This window comes from Neolamprologus multifasciatus, chromosome 7 (assembly GCF_963576455.1).
Source record: "Neolamprologus multifasciatus chromosome 7, fNeoMul1.2, whole genome shotgun sequence".
In the NCBI taxonomy this organism is placed as follows: Eukaryota; Metazoa; Chordata; class Actinopteri; order Cichliformes; family Cichlidae; genus Neolamprologus; species Neolamprologus multifasciatus.
The window spans coordinates 61062503-61083103 of NC_140445.1; the positions used below are offsets into that span (position 1 = coordinate 61062503).

At 41.3% G+C, this 20601-nt stretch overlaps 1 protein-coding gene across 1 annotated transcript; it reads left to right on the forward strand.

Moving 5' to 3' along the window:
- The first annotated feature begins 9500 nt into the window (after nt 1-9500).
- On the forward strand, nt 9501-16662 carry fjx1 (four-jointed box kinase 1). Its single transcript, XM_085167476.1, has one exon. The coding sequence runs from the start codon at nt 10001-10003 to the stop codon at nt 11297-11299; it is 1299 nt and encodes a 432-aa protein (XP_085023602.1). The 5' UTR covers nt 9501-10000; the 3' UTR covers nt 11300-16662.
- The last annotated feature ends 3939 nt before the right edge of the window (nt 16663-20601 follow it).

The following is a 20601-nucleotide window of genomic DNA, read 5'->3' on the forward strand; positions in this document are numbered from 1 at the left end:
AGTTGTAGCCACAGCTGCCCTGGGGCAGACTGACAGAAGCAAGGCTGCCATATCGCGCCATCGGCCCCTCTGGCCAACACCAGTAGGGTAAAGTGTCTTGCCCAAGGACACAACAACCAGGACAGAGAGGCAAGGGATTGAACTGGCAATTTACGGTTACAGATGCGCTTCCCAACCCCCTGCGCCACGGTTACCCCCTTTTCTGCGTTGCATAAAGAGGTGGAACCAAAGATCTCAAATGTGAACTTATGAGACCAAAGCACAGATTTCCACTGGTCTAATGTCCATTCCTTGTGTTTCTTTGCCCAAACAAATCTCTTCTGCTTGTTGCTTTTCCTTACTAGTGGTTTCTTAGCAGCTATTTGACCATCAAGGCGAGATTCACACAGTCTCCTCTGATGATGTAGAGATGTGTCTGCTACTGGAACTCTGTGTGGCATTTATCTGGGCTCCAATCTGAGGTGCTGTTAACTTGTGATTTCTGAGGCTGGTGACTCAGATAAATTTTTCCTCAGCAGCAGAGGTGACTCTTTGTCTTCCTTTCCTGGGGCAGTCCTCGTGTGAGCCAGTTTTGCAATGTTCTGGACTGACTAACCTTCAGTTCTTAAAGTAATAACGAACTGTCGTTTCTCTTTACTTTGATCAATTGTTCTTGACATAATATGAATTTTAACAGTTGTCAAATAGGGCTGTCAGCTGTGTACCAACCTGACCTTTACACAACACAACTAATGGTCCCAACCCATTAAGAAGGTAAGTAATTCCACAAATGAACCCTGACAAGACACACCTGTCAAGTGAATCATGAACATCATGAAGCTCATTGAGAGAAGGCCAAGGGTTTGTAGCGCTGTCAACAAAACAAAGGGTGGCTACTTTGAGGAATCTAAAATATAAAACAATTTAAAGTCATTTATCTTTTTTTTTTTTTTGCTACACAATTCCATATATTTAGTAATATATATATATATACATATATTTGATGTTGTCAGTATCTATCTACAATGTAGAAAGTAGTCAAAATAAACAAAAACCATTAAATGAGAAGGCATGCCCAAACTTTGACTGGTAGTGTATGGACATGTCCACCCTTTTTCTGTACTTATCTTTGCAAAAATAAATAAATAAATAAGGAGCACAATAGCTTAAAGAGCAACTGTGTTCTTTAAATCAGTTTCTTGAGATACATGTGTGCAGCGGCCTCTTGTGGCCAGACAGGAAAGTGCACAGTATGCTTGTACTCGAAGAGGAAAGTGTGTGTATATTCAGTGTGTACGTTCAGTTACAATGTAGTAATTTAGGAGATGAACTAGTGCCGTGTCTACACGTAACAGACAACTTAGAAAAATAAACTATTTTAAATTGTATGTTACTAACAGACTATAACCTAAACATAAAAAACTCATAGCTTTTCCAATTTCTTTAGTTAAATCATCTAATAGTATTTTTGTACAATGAATGTTATTCCCAAAGACCTAGTAAATAAAAATCTATATACCTAAAACATAAAAAATAGTGTCAAATTAGTCCTTAAAAAAGAAGAAGAAGAAACCTTCAGAAACTGGAGGAGTGGGGAACAATAGGCTCTCCATTCTCCACTCACAGGCTTTAAACTGAATATGCAGATGAATGAACAGGGATAAAGGGCTGAGCTATACAAAATTCTAGAAAAACTTGACTGAAAATCAGTCATGTTGACTCCAAATTAATACATTTGGAGGTCATAAAGAGAGAGGCACAGCAGTAACTGTCTGCATTTATCTATATAACATGGTGGAGGCTCTGTCATATTTTGGGGCTGCATTTCAGCCAGTGGTGTTGGGGATCTTGTGAGAATTCATTAAATTATGAAATTGGTGGAATTAAAAGTACTATTAAAAGTTAAAAGTACTATCATGGATTGATTGACAACAGCTTCATATGTTTTTAACTTTACAGTCATCCCAAACATACCTGCATACCTGGGTAGAAAAGCACATAATGGCTTCCCCAGAAACTGCACCTCAACATTGTAGAAAAAGTGTGGGATTTTGACTGAAAATGGAATCAAAGGCAGCCAGTATCCAAGGAAGAGCTTTGGAATATTCATCAAGAAGCCTGTAGGACTATTCCTAAATAAATAACAACACACCTCAGGCCTGAACTCAGAGAGTTCTCGCTGTGTTGAAGAATGAAGGTGGCGATACCAAATATTGACTTTCAAGCTTGTTAGAATTGTACAAACTGTTTTTTGTTTTCAGTATATACTGTATTTCTACTTATGTTTGCACATCTTCCAACAAATTACTGCACGTCTTTCACATTATCCTAGTAAAATATGAAGAATAGGAAATGATTTCAAGGCCACCATTATTTACATAAAAAGCAAGGCACATTTGGAGCATCTGTATTATATTTGTAATAAAACTGACATAACAGAAAGAGACAGACTGTGCTTGCGAGAGAGAGAGAGCCTGGTCAATTAAAAAAAAACAAAGGAGAAAAATGAGGCATAATTAACACATCTAAAATCTAAAAATGAATCTAACAAAGAACAAAAAGTGTGAAAACGTGTGTAAGTTGCTGAAAAAAATGAAAATGCACTTCTATTTTCTAACGTTCGTACCTCTGCACTTGTAACTGCTGGTGTCATTCTACCGTTTAACTTCAAAAGACCTTTGATCTTCACATGTGTTGTCTCTCACTGGAAACTTTGGAGAGGAAACTCCATAATGTTAAAAGGCTAGATCTAAATGAGTAAAATATCAGAAGATCGCTTATCTATCATTGATCTTGGATCAAAATATTTTAAGACTTTTAAGACTTTAATCAAAAAAAAGCACCATGATCCTGATAAACCCTGCTGATAGCTGAGGATCTGTTTCTCCCTAAAGTTATCCTTACAGACCTGTTACATCATGTGTTGCTCATGCGGATGTCTAAGCTCTTACAGTGCAGGCAGCTGAAGCACAGAGCGTGCAACATCGGCTGTGGTCTGTCTGAGCCTTCTGATGTTGATGCAAATATATTGTTTTCTCTTCACTTACTCGGTTGTGACTGTGACAGCAAATTGACAAAAATGCTGCAAGTAATCTCAAAGCACGACCATAGAAAAGGACATTTCAGATGTCTAAATTGTGCAAATTGAGTCACCAGTGTGGATGTGATTTAACTTATTGGTAGAATGCCACTGTGTCACTGAAAAAGTGTTTAAAATTAAATTATGAATACATTTTAAGACAGAAGCAGCTGCAAAAGTAAGCCAAAACCCCCCAGAACAGCAAGCCAATACTGAACTCAGCAGTAAACTGATATATATATATATATATATATATATATATATATATATATATATATATATATATATATATATATATATATATATATATATATAAAACAGCATGTTAGTGTGTTGATATAAATATGAGTACAAAATAATTAATGTCCTTTCATTTCATTATTAACACTTGGTACGTGCCAGAAATTCAAAAAAATGTGTGTGTGTGTGTGTGTGTGTGTGTGTGCGTGTTGCTGTTAATCATCAGGGCCTCTAGAGGGAGTTAGAGCCTGCAAATCTATTTATTTCTTCTCCAAGAAGATGAGATCAATCTCAAGTATAGCCCATAATAGGCTAACAGGAAATGTAGGGTGTTTTATTTTATTTATTTATTTTTTATTTTATTGTAACTTCTGCAGCAACATCACACAAACCAGATCAAGGAGAGAAGAAGAACCAAAACCAGCTTTTGCATTACACAGAAAACACATCCCATCATTCCTACTTCCATCTGTTATGGAACATATTGATTTGCCATTGCAGGCAGAAAAGCAGAATCACAATTTTGACTAAATGTCAGAGCGAGAGGGATGTAAGCACTAGGCGCCGGACTGGAACGGGGCACCTTAACTAATTACTCTGATCTTATTTTCGTATTTTTATTTCCGCGCCTTGCGTGAGAGCTGTTTGATCAGTTCTCCACTTCTTTATCAGCAGCAAGCCACTGTGAATACCCACTGTGCTAAATTATTCAATTGGGCCTGCTTTGTTGTTAATAGCAGTGATCATTCTTCTTTAAACCCCATAATGTATGTGCTGACAGCCAGCAGTGATACAAACCTGTCCTGAGGGACACAAATCTATCAGTGGTGGGTGCTATCAGCTACATTAGTGATTCCCAGCAGCAGTGAAGCATAGGCAAGTAAAATACACTGAGCATCAAGGCCTGTGGAAAAGACTCGCTCTGCAAGGCCACAGCCATAAATGATCAGGCTTTCACTCCATAGCCGGCTTCAGAGAAAATTGCCAGCATTTTGAGCCTTCTCTTCATAGTTAAAATGACAAAAACTATCTAACATCTCTTTCAGTTCTACCAAATATTTGTTGATGCAGCACATGTAAAAATATAGAACAAAGATTACAAGATAACAGTAAAGGGATTATTCCTGATTTAGACATCCTATGCTGTGAAAAGTCTCCCAAAACCAGCCAGTCCTTTGAGTCAAGTTGCAAACAGCTTATAATGCATGCTAATTTAGAGCAGAGGACTGAGCCAGCTTTGAGAAAGGTTTTCCATAGTCTTGTTGGTCTTGCAGCACTTGCCTGCTAGCCTTTTCCATGTGGCTTGTTTGCCTACCCTCCCCCCACTAGCGTCCTGTCAACACTACCAGCCTCATGGGTAGAAAAAAAAAGGTCAAAATGCAAAGGGGTCAAGCTCGTGCCCGGGTATTTGACCTTTTCCCTCTCTTACTACAGCTGAGGAACCATAAAAACAAGACTACCACTGGGAAACGCAAAACATAAGGTTGAAATAACAGAAGCTTTTTCAGATGTTACTGACCACAAGGTTTGTATTCAACCTAATGTGCCTTCATTGTATCTGGCAGTTTGTGATCAGCAGATCTGTGGCAACCTCATACATTGGTAGCATATTGCAATTTTTCTTTCTGCCCAATGTCCAGCTGCTACATCTAAGATGTATTTTGAAGTGACAAGATGAAATAAATGTGCAAGCTATAGTTACTGTGTAAGTGTGTATGTGTGTTTGCAGGGTGCTCCATATGGTAAATTAATAATATTACAGATCTGCACTGTCCTGTGGACTTTAGCCTTTGAATCTGAGCTTAAATAAGTCATTGAAAACACTGTTTGTACTCTATCTGGAGCACAGAGTAGAAAAACAATAACTTAATTTGGAGTTTTTCATGATGTGAAATATGTCATGTTAATATGCATATCTGGATGCATCAGTTTAAAACGAAATGTGACTGTGTCCCCTCCTCTCTGTGTAAGCTTGGGCCATATGCTGAAAAGGTCCCATGTTTTTCATTAGTGGTTGCTTTAAACTGGTTTGAAATCCTGGGAGGGTGGGGAGGAGTTGAGAGAAGATGCATTTAGACCGCTGCACTCTTCCCTCACACATGCAGCGGATTCATTCCAGTGTGATATGAGAGCAAGCGCTTCACGCTGTTCTCCCATTAAATTTGAAGCTGCTAAATTTTTCGCTGAAACGCTAGGAAGACATTCAACCTCCATCTCTAATCTTAACTGACCACATGACCCCCTCGAGCACTGGGGAGGGGAGGGGAACCAGATCGCAGCATCACATGGTGCATTTCGTCTGAAAAAATACCAAGGCTTGGAAAGTCATGACTTTGTAAATAATGATCAGATGTTCCTAAACCCTCCTTTTAGCCAATTGAAAGGCGGACCTCACCACAAGGCACTGAGCACACTTGAGTCAATAAGCCAGTTAGCAGAAAGGAAAGAAAAAGAATTCAATTCTTGACTTATTTAATAGGGGATTTGGCATGGCAGGTCAGAGGGTGTAATCCAGGAGATTGGACACTGATTCTTTAATCAAGTGGCTCCACGGTACATCTCCTTCCTCCCCTCCTGATTTCACTCTTGTAAGAGGGTCTCCCTTGTGTAGCGCTGAATTTCAATGGCCCACTCCTCAGCTCGTTCAAACCTCCCCTCTCTAACTTCTGCTGCATGGAAGCCGGGCGGAGACGAGGGTGCAGTACATGAATAACCCAACCATCTTTTCTTCTGTGACTGCTGGATAAATTCAGCATTTATTAACAATAACCCATTCATTATTAGCAAATGGCAACCAACCACTCTTTTAAAAACCTTGGGCCTGCGTATCAGGAAATTGGCAAAGGCAGCCTAGCGAAACCGCAGTGAATAGTGGAAAAAAAAGGCAGCCGTTTGGTGGCTGTGTGCCATGTTCAGCAATGCAGTGGATCGCTTGTTGTAGCAACAGCTTCAGTTTGATTCTGCACAGGCTACTTGTTTCTGCTCCCGTACTTCTGTCTCAATGAAACCACGAGTGAAACTGCTTTTAAAAATGGCATCATTCTGGGAAGACTCTAGCCGAGAATTAAACTGAATTACCTCTCACATTTAAGACCAGCAACATCTGCCGGCTAATTGAAGTCAGGATAATCTGCTGACGATAAAATCAATTTTGGGCTATGTATGCAGTATTCCAAAGCATTACTTGAACCAAGTACTGAGAAGATTGTATCTGTGTCTCCAGTACATAAAATAAATGTGTTATGTCTCTCTGAAGTATTCATTGCAATACTCTGCTAAAGCTATTCTATATTAATGTGATGGGAGAGAAAGAGAAGAGCATGTTGGGTTTCTTGAACAGATAGAAATGTGCCTCCTCCTGGATTCAAAGCTAGTATTGACACCTCACATATACATATACATTACATAATCCCGTCAACTTCTAATCCCCTTGGTATCATCTGCTCCACTCTCTTCTTTAGAATAAACACTTGTAAGCATACATCCACATGCAGACATCTCTGCACATACATAAACCAGGAGACACAAATTCATCCCCATGGATCTCCTCCGCCCTGTCCCCAAACCCCAGAGCATGAGTAATTGTAAGTCCTAGTGAAATAATCGTAGCTTTCAACACTAATGGAAGTCCTGCACATTCATTATTCAGTCCAGGAAACAGAGTGCCACAAAGTGTCAAGGGACCCATGAGTTATTACTCAGCATGAACAACCTAAGACTACGGGGGAAGTGATAGAAGCTCCCTGCACTCTCTCTTCCACTGTCTCCGTCCCTTAATATCTCCTTTCCCTCCCTGCATCCATCTGCGCTGGCAGACAGGCACCACACAGACTCCACGAGATTGTATCACAGCTGTGGCGTTGTCAGGCGACTAGTGATGGGTGTGCTGTGTTGCCGCGGACAGAATGACAGACGGTCTGAGCTCTCCCGTGTCACTGCGGCACTTGACTATGGACAGCCATGACCAAGGGGAGAAAAGGTTTCCATAAGTTACAGCCCCCCCGGGACTGCTGTGGGAGGAATGCAGCAGCAGGGGGCATGACAGCAGTGGGATGTCTGTGTGTGTGGAAGAGGGTGGGGGATGGGGGTGTAATGAGGAGAGAGACATAGGGGTTAGATGACCTGCAGATAACACATAGCAAGAAAACAGATAGGTTTGATATGTGAACATGCCCACACTTGTGCTCGGGAAAAGCGACACCAAGAGCCAGCCATTACTGTTAGTCCACACTCCTTTTAAGTAACAGCCATCAGACAGAATTCCAGCAATGCACTTAAGCCTTCTTCATTTTCTATGTCTAGACACTGAAAGTCTTAAATCTCGCTGTTACTCACTTTTCATGTGGAACTGAAAGGAAGTGGCAAGGTGGTGAAGGATTGTTATGACTGGAGATCAAAGAGAGAGATATTTCAAACTACTTCAAGGTACCCTTTCAACGTAATTATAAAGTTGTATATATTTAGCGAGCCTGCTGAGTGCCCTAACTATCTGCAATCTTGAGCAATTGGCGGCATGCAATTAAGAAAGGCTAATTTGTTCTACACAGCAGGTGGAAAAGCCTCACTTTTACCAGGAGTGACTCTTTTGTCAACATGTCTGAAAAAACAGCCTTGTACCACTCACCGCTACACAAACCATTTATTGAGACTGTTGCATTCATTAATTCCTCTTTGCTTGCACAGAATCGAGAGGTTTTTCCGTCTCTCTCCACACTGCTCCGTCAAGCTGCAATGCAGAATCAAACATGCTCTCAGAAAGGAAATTATCCCGCTGATGTTAATGAAAGCACACAAGAAGCATGTCCCAATCCGAATCATTTCGCCTGCCTGTCTGTAGGAGTTTTTCTTCTATATGGGATTATAAAAGATAAATTCGATTTATTTATTTTATTATTTTGTAATTCACTATGTCTCTGTTCAAGCTATGATATAATACGAATATCAGTGGAGATAAGAGTTTAAGCGCTCTGGGCATATCGAGCATACATTAGTGGACATCTAGTTTACTGGCTGTAATTGAGTATTCTTGTCCGTGGCTGTCTTTTCGACTCAGGCAATTTAGCATGCCAGCATGTTGCTATAAAAATGACCCAATTAATTTGATTAGGAAACCAAGGTTCAAGATACAGAGAGGGAAAACACGAGTGGAATGGTATAGGTTGCAGTGGGATGTTAATGTGAGAGAATATTAGTGAGGGAGAAGTGTAAAAAGGAGTTTATGTGCATGCATGTTACATCTGGTTTAACAAAAACCGTGAACAAAGAGCAAACAAGCAGGGGTTCACTTTAGTGTTCATAGGAGAATGGTCAAATGCTTAGCAGCAAAAAATGGAAATAACTGTGCTCTTTTTAAATATTAATCAAGAGTGCAAACTACTAAAAATATTGGAATAGTGTATTTGTATCCGCTATGCATAACTGAGCAAGTCTTATCTGCTAATAAGGACTTGGCCTCTTAAGGGAATAATGTTTAAACTGTATTTTATAGAAACTGGGGGAACTGTAGCGCAATTGAATTAAAACAGAATGTAAAAAATGGGCTCAAATTGTTTATTACTTGTGATTGCATTGTTCTTAAAGAAGGAGACTGCATTTGGCTCCCAACAAACTGCTTGAGTCAATAAATTGGAATATACTGAGTCCTTTGCCAGGCTTTTCGTTTAAGTATCTGCTTTTTGTGTTACTTTGGCTCTTGGCAGAGAGGCAATCAAATCATCGTGATCAGATTTGGTTTATTTGTTCATATATTGTTGCTTAGTTTATATGCTCTGGAACAAAGAGTCTTGTGGCCAATGTAGATATAGATACTCCAAAAAAAAAAAGAAGCGTTAAAGCTGAAATTCAGTATGCCTTGACTTTAATCTGAAATCTGCTGAAAAATACAAAGTAAAACAACAAAGTAAAATACTTAGTGGTTTCTCTTATTCATAATGACTCCTTAACGGACATAAATTAAAAGATGAATTCGAAAACAGTGAAAAATGCTATGCAAAAAGAGTGAGGTCTGCAAACTCTCTCGCCTGGACTCCATTCTTGTCTGCCTCGCTGATGCAAGCACAGCTTTCCACGCAGGTACGGAATACGAATGTATTAAAATGCGGAGTATTTATACTCTGGATATCAATTATCATAATGGCTACCTTTTTTGTAATAACACACAATCGTCTGACATCACACAAACACATAAAACGCACAGCGGTGCACTTGCTCCGCTCCTCTTGGAACCCTCCTTCCCACGATCCGCCCACCATCTCGGGACTAAAGTCACGTGTCTCACCGCCTAGTGTGTCTCTGCTAACCGACTCCACCACAAATCAAACTCACCCAGCGCCCGGTGGAGAGATAAAGGCAGATGGGAAAGAGTGTGGCGTGCACGCACAGAAAGCCCTTACGACGCCAGTGGGCTGTAACGGAGAACGTCCAATAGCGGCTATCGGGGTGAAGCGAAATGCGCTCTTTTTTTCCCAGAGAGTAGGAATATGACAAGGCGTGTGAACAGGACGGGAGATGAGCTTCACACAGTTTCGGAGACCCTCTTCTCCTTGTGATCTTACCCAGTACGCCTTTGAGCCGCAGGGCTTCGGGCGTGTAGAGGACAGAAAGCGCACCGCTCAAAGCCGCTCCGGCTCAACTGCGGATCGGAGAATTTTTTTTCTGCCTGTATCTTATTAAAACCTGCTGGAGTACTGTGTGCCAAGAGGAATGGTGGCCGTCACCATGAGGGTTCTTTCAGCGAACTTGTTTTCTCTGCTCCTCCTGTGCGCCCTCGCAAGTGTTTTCTACGTCTGGAGCGCACTGGAGGACCGTTTGGAGCGACACAAACGGAGGTTCTCAGTACCAGGTGCAGTGTCCTTTCACCAAGCTCTCCCAGTGGATCTTTCAGCCAAAACTTTCCGTGCATTGCTTGCTGTCCCAGCGGCACAGAGACTGCACTTTGGAGACAGACTGAAGACTCGCCTCAACCTCACCAATCAACCTGTCTCTGCAGGAAATCGAGATTACAATATGAATGGGGATAACAAGAGGTCAGCCCCGCGGGAGGGCCCGGTCAAGTTGTCCCCATTGGAAGACGGAATATTTTGGAACGAATGGATGGAAGATACCCTTCCTGCGGGATTCACGGAGGAATATGCTGTGGCTTGGCAAAAGAAAGCGAGGACGTACCGGGTGGTGAAGCTGGAGCCGGGATGCGGCAGGATATCCAATCAGCTTGCCACGTTTGCAGACGGGACCAAAGCTTGTGTGCGTTACGGGATAAACGCTGACCAGGTGCAGGGTGAAACTTTGACTTACTACCTTGCACGTTTGCTTGGCATCACAAACCTGCCCCCTCTCGTACTGTCCCAGCTGGACAGTGACAGTGAGCAATGGGAAAGTGTGAGGACGCGGATAGATGGTTTACAGTGGAATGACCGAGCCGTGGTTTCTCTAACTCAGTGGATCTCCAACCTGACAGGGGTCATCACACCTGCGCCGCTGAGACAGGAGAGCAGCGGGCTGCATCCTGCGCTCAAGGGGCTCTGGAACAAGACAGCGGCGGAGCTGCTGGAGCTGATGCAGTGGACAGACCTGATCGTATTAGACTACCTGACGGCAAACTTCGACAGGCTCGTCAGCAATTTGTTTAGTCTGCAGTGGGACTCCCGTGTAATGGAGAGAGACACGAACAATCTCCTGAAAACCCCTCGCGGTGACCTCGTATTCATAGACAACGAGGCCGGATTAGTGCACGGGTTTCGAGTGTTAAACATGTGGGAGAAATATCACAATACAGTCCTGAGCTCTGTGTGCGTGTTTAGAAAAAGGACCACGCAGCGCGTGGCAGAGCTGCACACGCGCAGAGACTCCAGGCAAAGGCTGCTGGAGCTCTACAGAGACAGCGAGCCTTTGTCTCAGGAATTAGGATTTCTCTCAGATGAGCACGCCGGTGTTCTCCAGGACAGGATAGACAGATTATATACACACATTGTGCATTGCAAAGGAAAGTACGGCCAGCTGTGAACATTCAGCATGCACAGGTGATGGATTTGTTGTCTGCCTGCACAGTAATGAGCTTTGCAAACGCAGCTGGCACACCTGTGCTAAGCTGATGCGCATTACACAGAAAAAAAATGTCTTGAATATCCAGCTGAACTACCTCCTGTGAATAGAATGTGTTTCCTAGTTTATCAATGAATCAGTTTGACACGTTTATAAGCTGAGATGTTCACTGTTCGCCTCACTGTGAAGAATGACCCTGTCTTTACTTCACCCCTCTGATGTTCACCTGAATATGACTAAATGTAAAGAGTAGACTATGCGCGTTGGGTATCATAAACTACCCCTTCATGCTGCGGTTTGGATTGTTGATTTGTGTTCAATAATCCCAATGATAAACTCCTAAGCCTTAATGTAAGTTGACTCTTGAATATTGTATTTCTGTTGACGTTCAGCTCGCTTTTTTAGAGAAGATCTTTTGCACACACATTGCCCAGCACCTGCACTCTTGTAATTGTGTTTGGATAGCGTACTTAGCCTTAATTTCACAGGTGGAGCATATTCATTTGTGCATTTGTCTGATGTAAATACGGTCTGCCAACCTGTTTTGGAAATTTGATGCTAAACTAATTTAATGTGCTTTTTAACATTCCAAAAAAACTCTTGTTTTTGTTTTTTTTTATAAATATGCTGTAATTTAACTTCTCTGTTAATGCGTATTTTGTATGCAGTTTGTTCTTAACTGCCTTATTAGAACGCATCAAATATTTACCTATTTTGTGTGGAGTGCTGTTTTTTTTTTTCTTTTTTCCTTGTTTTTGAAGCCTCTGTTGCCTCCGTACTTTCCCATACAGTGCTCTCATTGTACTGTAGAAATATCTTGCACTGGCACACTTCCCCAGGAGCCATTCTGTCAGCCACAGGCACGCTACAACAGGCGTCTCTAATCCCCTTTATAATCTCACCCAGAATGATGAACTGAAGGAGACGACTGACATTATTTGACATCATTTGAAAAGGAATTTGCTGTTCCCTAACTATATTATGACATTTCCTAGCTATACCGTATATTGCAGAATATTTGTCGCACAATATAAATTGGTCAACCTATAAGCAGTCTGCCTTACTGGTTGCATGTGCTGCATGTGCTGTTAATGAGTGTTTTGCCCTCAGTGGAGAGACTTGTTTACGGCTTTTTATGGGTTGGAAATGTAACCGTGAAAGGTTTCGAAGAGAAAAACATCAAGGCCAGCTGCGTTAATTCGCTGTATAGTCTGTGCTGTCACTTTACATCAGCGCATAATTTTTTTAATTCGAACCTTATAGAGCCATACTTTTCTTATTCGTTCCACTACAGGCCTACTTCTGTGTCTGATCTCTGGTTCCAGACTTATGAGCACATCTAAGGGAAAGACAGTGATCAAACTTTTGACAGACTAATTCTTTCCAGCCTTTTGCTATCCTACAGCCCATCTGGTTTCTTTTAAAATTTCTTCATATATGTTCAAGTCCAGGACACGCCACAAACTGTTTGCGCGACTCCACGAAGAGAGATGAATGCACCTTGTAAAAATAGTGGCTCGATTTTTGTGCTTATACTTTATTTCATGGTTTACGGCATGTTTCAGTGAATTGTTCTTCTGCCTGCTAGGTCACTGCGTAAAGGGAGACAGGCAGCAAAGGTGTAAATAGGTGTAACTAGAGGCATTCTGCTGTGCTTCAGCTGTAATAGGGACTCGGGGATCAATATGTGCACTGACTGGTGTGTAGGCGAAAGAAGGTCATGTTAATGTGCTGCCTTTTCAGTTAAAATAGGAACATGTGTTTCAAGGCCCTTGCAAAATCTACACTTGCAGCTGGGTATGGTGCTCCAGGCATGTCTGTTAATACCAAACTCTGCAAAGAGATTTACAACCAGCTGCAGGCTCCGGGGATTAAAAACAATGCAAAGCTAAGGTCTGCATGTCGAAGACAGACTTGTGACCTTTCCTCCTTTCTTGCCTCGCTTGATTTCCCCTTCCGTATTCCATCCACACCATACCCATCTTTTTGTGCATCTGTCTTTGCTCTTAACATCGCTGTCAGCTTCATTTATGACCTAAATTGAAAATGAAAGTTTCATTTTCCTAATTAGTTTTTTTTGTGGATTCCTTTGCACAAGAAAGTCATTTTTTAACCCGGGTTTCCTGCCAGCTGTAATCACACTAATGGGGTATTTCAAAGAGGTCGTTGAAACACCCTTAACTGTTCACATATGTTCTTCCTTCACTCTTACTGCCTTGCTTATTTCAGATAACCACACAGACTTCATGAGGTCTTTTTTTCCCCCACCCAACACCAACAAAATCTTCATACAGATAAGTTTGTGTAGTTGTGTAATGAATGCAACCCGTCCTAGCTTGTGGCATCAGTGCAGCAGATTATTTTACTTACAAGTTAATACGCGTCAGTTTTCTTCAGTTTCCTGCAGATGTGTTCGTTTTTTTTCCTGTGTAAGTACAGACAGCCGGGGGCTAACAGCAGGCCCGAGCACCGACCCCAGGTACTCGAGCCAATCTTGTTCTTCTTTGTGCAAATTTCAAACATTCCTGAGGAGCCGAGGGAGGATCATCTCCACGGACACACCAGCACACACAGACACTTCTCAGGCACTGAAGCGTCCCAGCTGTGTACACAAACCGCTGTCAACGTTGACTCGGATCCTTTTTCATCTTTTTTTAAAAAAATAAATAAATTACAGCATGCTACATTTTATTAGGAACAGAAAGACATTTCAGTAGATGCTAGTTATTGTTGCTTTCTTGCTGTAAGGTAAGTGAGAGTACCAGTCTAGTCAGTTTGGCGTCAGGAGGCTATACAGCCACAATCTTATTAACTAAAAGGAAAATCTACTTATCAGCTCTTCTAAATCTCACAAATAAACCTTTTAAGGTATCTTGTCTGCTGAGTCCATATACATTAAAGAAAGAGTAAAATGATGTGACTGTGCTGGTTTAATAAGATTTAAGGTTAAATTTTTCTTTTGGCCAAGAGGAGTGACTCCTCCAAATTCTCAGCCAACTGCCTGGCAAACCTATGGTGACAACAAGACTATGACAACACCTGCCAAGAAATATTCTGGCACACACTACCCTGTAAATTTGCTTTTGTTTTGTTTCTACACTTGTTGGTCTGTGCATTTAAGAGTAAAAACAAGGTGTAACATATCAGTTACTGAGTTCTGGAGTTATTTAATAGACTTTAGGTGTTTTTTTTCTATTTTATTTATTTCAAGAAAACAGGACTGCTTTTGTCAGACCGTGCCAAAAAAAAGAGCATTTTCCCAGACACTAGGTGACAAACTGACTGGTGGCCCGTTAGTGGAAGAACACAACTTGCATTGTTTCACAGCTACACAGTACAAGGAACTTCCTGCGCATGACTGAATGATTTCATTATGAAACTCAGGAAGAGTCACTTAGTCACAGCTGAGTGGATTCGGGCCATGATGGTTAAACTGGGGGGGGGTTGGGGCAACGACTCGAGGGCCTTTGACAATGCAAGCACTGGACACGCAGGCTGTGGTGTGCCTGAAGAGCTGGCACAAAGACTGAATTTGTCCAATCCAGGGCTGGAAGTGCGAGGCCAAAAGCTTTGTGCATTCTTGTACAGCAGAAAGTAATGAGCAACAAACTAAGGCCAGAAGGGGAATGCACATGCATCATGTGATAAATGGAGAAAAAATATGTCAAATATCTGAGAATGTGCAAATTACCTGAAGTAAAAGTTAAATATTATTTTATGTTATGTTGAACATTTGCTAGTTTTATCACTAGTTAAAAATGTCTTAATTTGCTCTATGATTTAGAAGTTCTTTGGGTAACAATTCATGAGACCTCAGATCCAAGCTATAACCCCTCTGTCCAGGTTTTCCCACCATTAAAACCATGCTAGGTTAATTTCTTCTGCCACTGTGCCCTTGACCAAGGCACTGACTTACAATTTGAAGTGATCCCTGGTGTCTCCATGGTGGCTGCACACTGCTACTACTACTTACTAGAGGTGGGGGAAAAAATCGATACTGTGTAGTATTGTGATATTTTGTTTGCTAATAATGTATCGATACAGGGACAGCAGAAATCGATATTTTGTTACAAAAAAAGTTTTTGTGGACTCTGACTTCAGAGCATGTTGATCAGCTCCTTTTTCTGACCAAGAATCCTGACATTCCTTCACTGTCCAAATGTGTTTAACTTTTTTTTGGCAGCAATAAACATGACAGTTTACTTATTTTAATTTAAGACATGTTTTAGTTTAATTAAGTTTAAAACTTTTTTATTTAATGTAAAATTATATTTTGTTTTGTTTAATTTAAAATTCTTCAGTTGCTGAAGGGGCTGCATAGTTTTCATAAACTGCATAGTTCAGAATAGCTATAATTGTACCAGATGGTTGCATTCAGTTAAGTTGGACTAGACTGTAATACAAACCGTTCAGTTTGTCAACAATAAAACTGAAATGAGAGAAAGACTGAGTGTGAGACTTTGATATTAGATAAAATGAATATTGATAAAGTTTACCTTTATGTACAGAATCTGAATATCGCAAAATATTTTAAAAAATTGCAATAATATCGTATCGTGCGTTAAGTATTGTGATAATATCGTATCGTGGGATGTATGGTGATTCCCACCTCTACTACTTACTAAAGTTTGCTGATCCTTCTCGTTGTTTTTCCACACTTTTAAAATACATTACCACTGCCATTGACCGCTATTGAGCTTTAGGCTCCCAGGTGCTGAAAGACAAGGATTCTTTGTCCCTTTCCAGTCATCTCTGTACTCTCCCGCAGCTGCCACCCTTGCAGATTGTCGAAGAGATTACAGCGAACTTGTCTTTTTTCAATCACAGAAGTGTGTTACCACTATTGCAAGCATCTTTTTTCCCCCCTCAATCTGTGATGACAAACCCTAAGTCAAATCTTTGATCTCAATAGTTTACGTAGACAGAAATATAGACAAGTCACTATCTATATATAATGATAGTATAAGGCTTGGAGCAATGTTGTAGCCTACAGAACAGAGATGCAGATCTGCAAATAATCCGTTAACAGTTTTAGAAACAAGAACTGTTTAGCCTCAATTTGATTTCCCTCTATTTTCCCTTAATGCGATTTGCTTCACGCTAGTCATAGGATACATAAAAATAAATCCTGATTAATTTCAGCACTTAAATCCATCCTGTTTGTCATGCTGCGCTCATCAAGCTCTGTCTCCAGAATGTCACACCGTAGCCTGCAGACAGTCATAAGCTTGAGTTGATTTCATGTTCAACATTTATATTTGATATCATAAACACTATGTCTACAGATATGAGAACAGGCAGGAAAGTCTACTGTCCAACATATCTACAGCTAGGGTTGCCAACCGTCCCTTAAAAAACGGAATCGTCCCGTATTTAGAAACAAAAGTACACGTCCCGTATTGAGCTGAAAAGGGACGCACTTTGTCCCGTAATACAGTGAGAATCAAAAGTAGTCTATAAGTTTTAATGTAATTAACACTTTGTTTGAAAACATAATTCCCAGCCCCGCTCCTGCTTTGTGACCAATGAGCTGACAGCACACTTATGACAATTCGAGTATGACAATTCAGATTACCGCTCATCTCATTGGTTGAGGAAAGGTCGCTTGCAGAGAAAATACCGGAAGACAACAGATGACCACAACAAAAAGCATGGCCAACGGGGAAACAAACGCCGACACTGCGGTCTCAGACGACAGTACACCTGAAGCTGGGCAAACACTGTGCGATTTTCAAACTGCACGATTGGCTCGCATGGGTTATAAGTTCGTAGGTCACGATGCAGGGTCTCACACTATACCGCCCGATGCTCTGATGCGACCTGAGTGCTCACACTGTGCCTCCATAAAATGAAGGTTATAACAGAAAATCTGTCACACAGACACACACCACCATCAACTTTGCTAAATTGCTAATGAAAAACACTGATCAGGCAGCTGTGATTGAGCAGCAATGTAAATCCGACTATTTTCACGGTTGTTGTGGTCGTGATAATTTGGTGATGCCACTTCGAAAAGGCTCGGATGAGCTTTCCAAAGTTCTACAAGTTGTGCCTCCATCGCTTGTGTCCAGATCACACGCCGCACAGCCGTGCTGCTCCGTCTTTTTCACCGACGTTTACGTGTTTGCGTGTGAGCAGTGTGAGCGGCTGCGGTGACACCCTCACGAGCTATTGATGATCGGGAGCTGGTCGTGAGGTGTTAATCGCTTCTCGTTACCCCACGTATACTACACGATGCACGATGAAGGCCAAAATCGGGCCGATCACCAAATTGGTCGCACGACTCAAAAATCGGCTCAAAATGGGCCACAAATCGCACAGTGTAAGCCCAGCATTAGACCAGCAATGTTTGTTCCTCTCAGAGAAAGAAAAAAAGGCTACAAAAGTACAGGAAAGAATGGGAAAAGGAAAACACCTGGCTGGAAAAGTGCAAGATAACACCAATAAAGCGCACTGCACTGTGTGCCGGCGCACTTTTTCCATAGGCATGCTTCTAATGGTGGGCACATGAAGAACATGAGGGGCGTGAAAGCTCGGGGAACCCTTAACCAATTTTTGTCCATCAGGCCACGGCAGAAGCAGATATGGTATGTAAACACTGGTTTGTTTGTTTTTAAACCCTCTGGTTAAGGTTAAAATGGGCATGTGCAGTGAATATCAGCGCTATGTGGCCAGAAGTGTGATAATATAATTTATTTTGTGTAATAAACAACTGCAAGGATAGATGATTACAACAAATAGATGTAATCTATTTGTTGTAATCATCTATCCAACAATGATTAGGGTTAGGGTTAGGGGTTAGGGTTAGGGGTTAGGGTTAGGGTTAGAAGTAATAAAAGTATAAAAGTAATAATAGATCATTATTCATACATAGATGAATAATGATGATGAGTTATGATGCGTAATCATGGGAACAAGTGGGTTTACAAACGGGAGCAAAAGCTGAAAAAATGCCTCTACTGAAGCCAATTGCACTAAATGCACTAAATGTGCACTGTTACAAGAATATTTTTCTTTCTATTGTTTTCTATTAATTTATATAATTTTAGGTTAAGCAGGACAGAGTTCTTTTAAAGAAAGATTTACTTTTATTCTCAAAAGTTAAGTATGACAGGCTTCTGTTTAAGAAAGAGACCTGTTTTATTGTGTTAATGTTGTCATTTTGAGCTAAAAAATAAATGGCTAAATGATTTTAGTTTCCCATGTGTTGATATCACAAAGAATATGCATCTACTTAAATCAAATTCAAGTCAAATGGTTAAAAAAATAATTTCACACACAAAAAAAGAGCTAAAAAATTCACCACACTGGGAAGGGTGAAGACAACTGGGTCGCCCGGCCCTGGCCACCAGGTGTCCCTTATTTATTTCTCAGGGAGTTGGCAACCCTATCTACAGCACATTTATCATAAACGTTTCGTCCCTTCTTCACTTAGCAGATGTGCAAAATGGGAATTAAACTAGTTTCACCGTGATGCTTTATGGCGGAGGTGTGGTCCCGGGCGCGGCTGCAGGGGAGGAGTGGTGCGTTGAGCTCAACGGGGCGGTGCTGGAGACGCAGGTGAGAACAGCTGATGGCGTTTTGGACTGATGATGGTTTCCTTCTAGAGCTGGGCGATATATCGAGTTTTTAAAAAATATCGATATATTTTTATACGAGATATAAGATGTGACAATATCCTTTATATCGATATAGTCTATGTTACGTTATAACTATACTTGTGGAGCCGCAAGTTTGCCTCTCTTTCGTCCACTTTTGTCTTTACGCAACGTTACTCGGCCTCGCCCCTCCTTCACTGAACACAACTCCCCCTCCTCCCCCATCGCTTCACCTGCAGGAAGCGACAAGATGGACGCGGCAAATCTCAGTTAACGAGTTACTGCGCATCGCCCCGTGCGTGGGGCTGGACGCCGTCAACTTGTTAGATAGCTAACCACGCTAACGAGCTAACCACGCTAACGCCATGCAGCCCAGAGGCGCTGCACAGCCTAAAATCCTTTCATTTTCTCAAAAGTTGACAGCGCGCCTTATGTATGAATTCTGGTTGTGCTTGATGACCGCGAACCGATTTTATGTGGTACACAGCGCTCAGCAATCTGTCAAAAATGTTTTAGTACGACTTTGGTAAGCTACGGTGCTGCGCCGGTTGATGGATTGTCAGAGCATTACGGCTACCGAGGAGCCTCGCGGAGTGATACGTACGGTGCTTCAACGTAATATTACCCTACTGTGTATAAGGACCATAAATGGCACCTGTTAAGAGACGTGGTTACGAAGAGGATTTCAAACTCAATGCTGTCAGTCACACAGTAGAAGTTGGGAACAGAGCAGCTGTGAAATCTGTCTTTGTTACTATGCTCAGCGTCTGTTAGTTTACATTTTGACTGCACAATTGTGAGCTTTTTGTTATGCACAAAAACAACATTGTTTTCTTTTATTTATGGAGCATTATTATTTGATAAATGCTCATAATTTATTTTTGAGTAAATTTTATGTACATCTATGCTCTATGTTAATAAAAGTGCCTGTGTGACATCTGGGACACAGCTTTGACTAAGAACTCTCTTTTTGTTCTTACTTTATGGCTTAAAAAAAAAAAAAATCGAGATATATATCTTATATCGCCGTCCAGGTAAAAAATATCGAGATATGAATTTTGGGTCATATCGCCCAGCCCTATTTCCTTCCCCTTTATAGTGAGACGGGAGAGGAGCGGAGGAGGGCTGGAGATCAGCTGAGACCGACAGCTGTCAGACTGTGGTCGGTCATAACAAACAACAATAAATAAACTTGGCATCTGAAGACAAAGACCTGGGCGTGTGTGTGCCGGTGTGTAGTGCATTTCACAAGGGCCTTGTTGTGTTGAACTGTTTTGCTTCTCCCCTCTTGCATAGCATTTGATCAACATCCTTGATAAAGGTCGATATTAATGTGAAGCTTGTCAGTACAGAAAGCGGACCAGTTTTAAGTAACATGCAGCTTTTCTCATTTGCATCTGGATTCATCTCTATCTCTATGTAAATGTGAATTAGTATGCTCATGGAAATGACTTTTTTCCACCCCCAATCTCTTGCTAGGAAGGAATAACTGATAATATTCATGGGGTGATAATCTATCATTTTGTTAGTGAATGTGCATTTCTCATCGCCACCTGCACCTAGCTCAGGCTTTGACCATAATTAAGATATTTCTGTGCAAATGCTATAAATGGGGAGGCTATGAATCAACCCCAGCACCGGACTAATTAGCAAGCTGCACATATG

Bases quoted from the DNA above. Each gene is read 5' to 3' on its own strand.
- fjx1 (XM_085167476.1), top strand. From the start codon at position 10,001: ATGGTGGCCGTCACCATGAGGGTTCTTTCAGCGAACTTGTTTTCTCTG.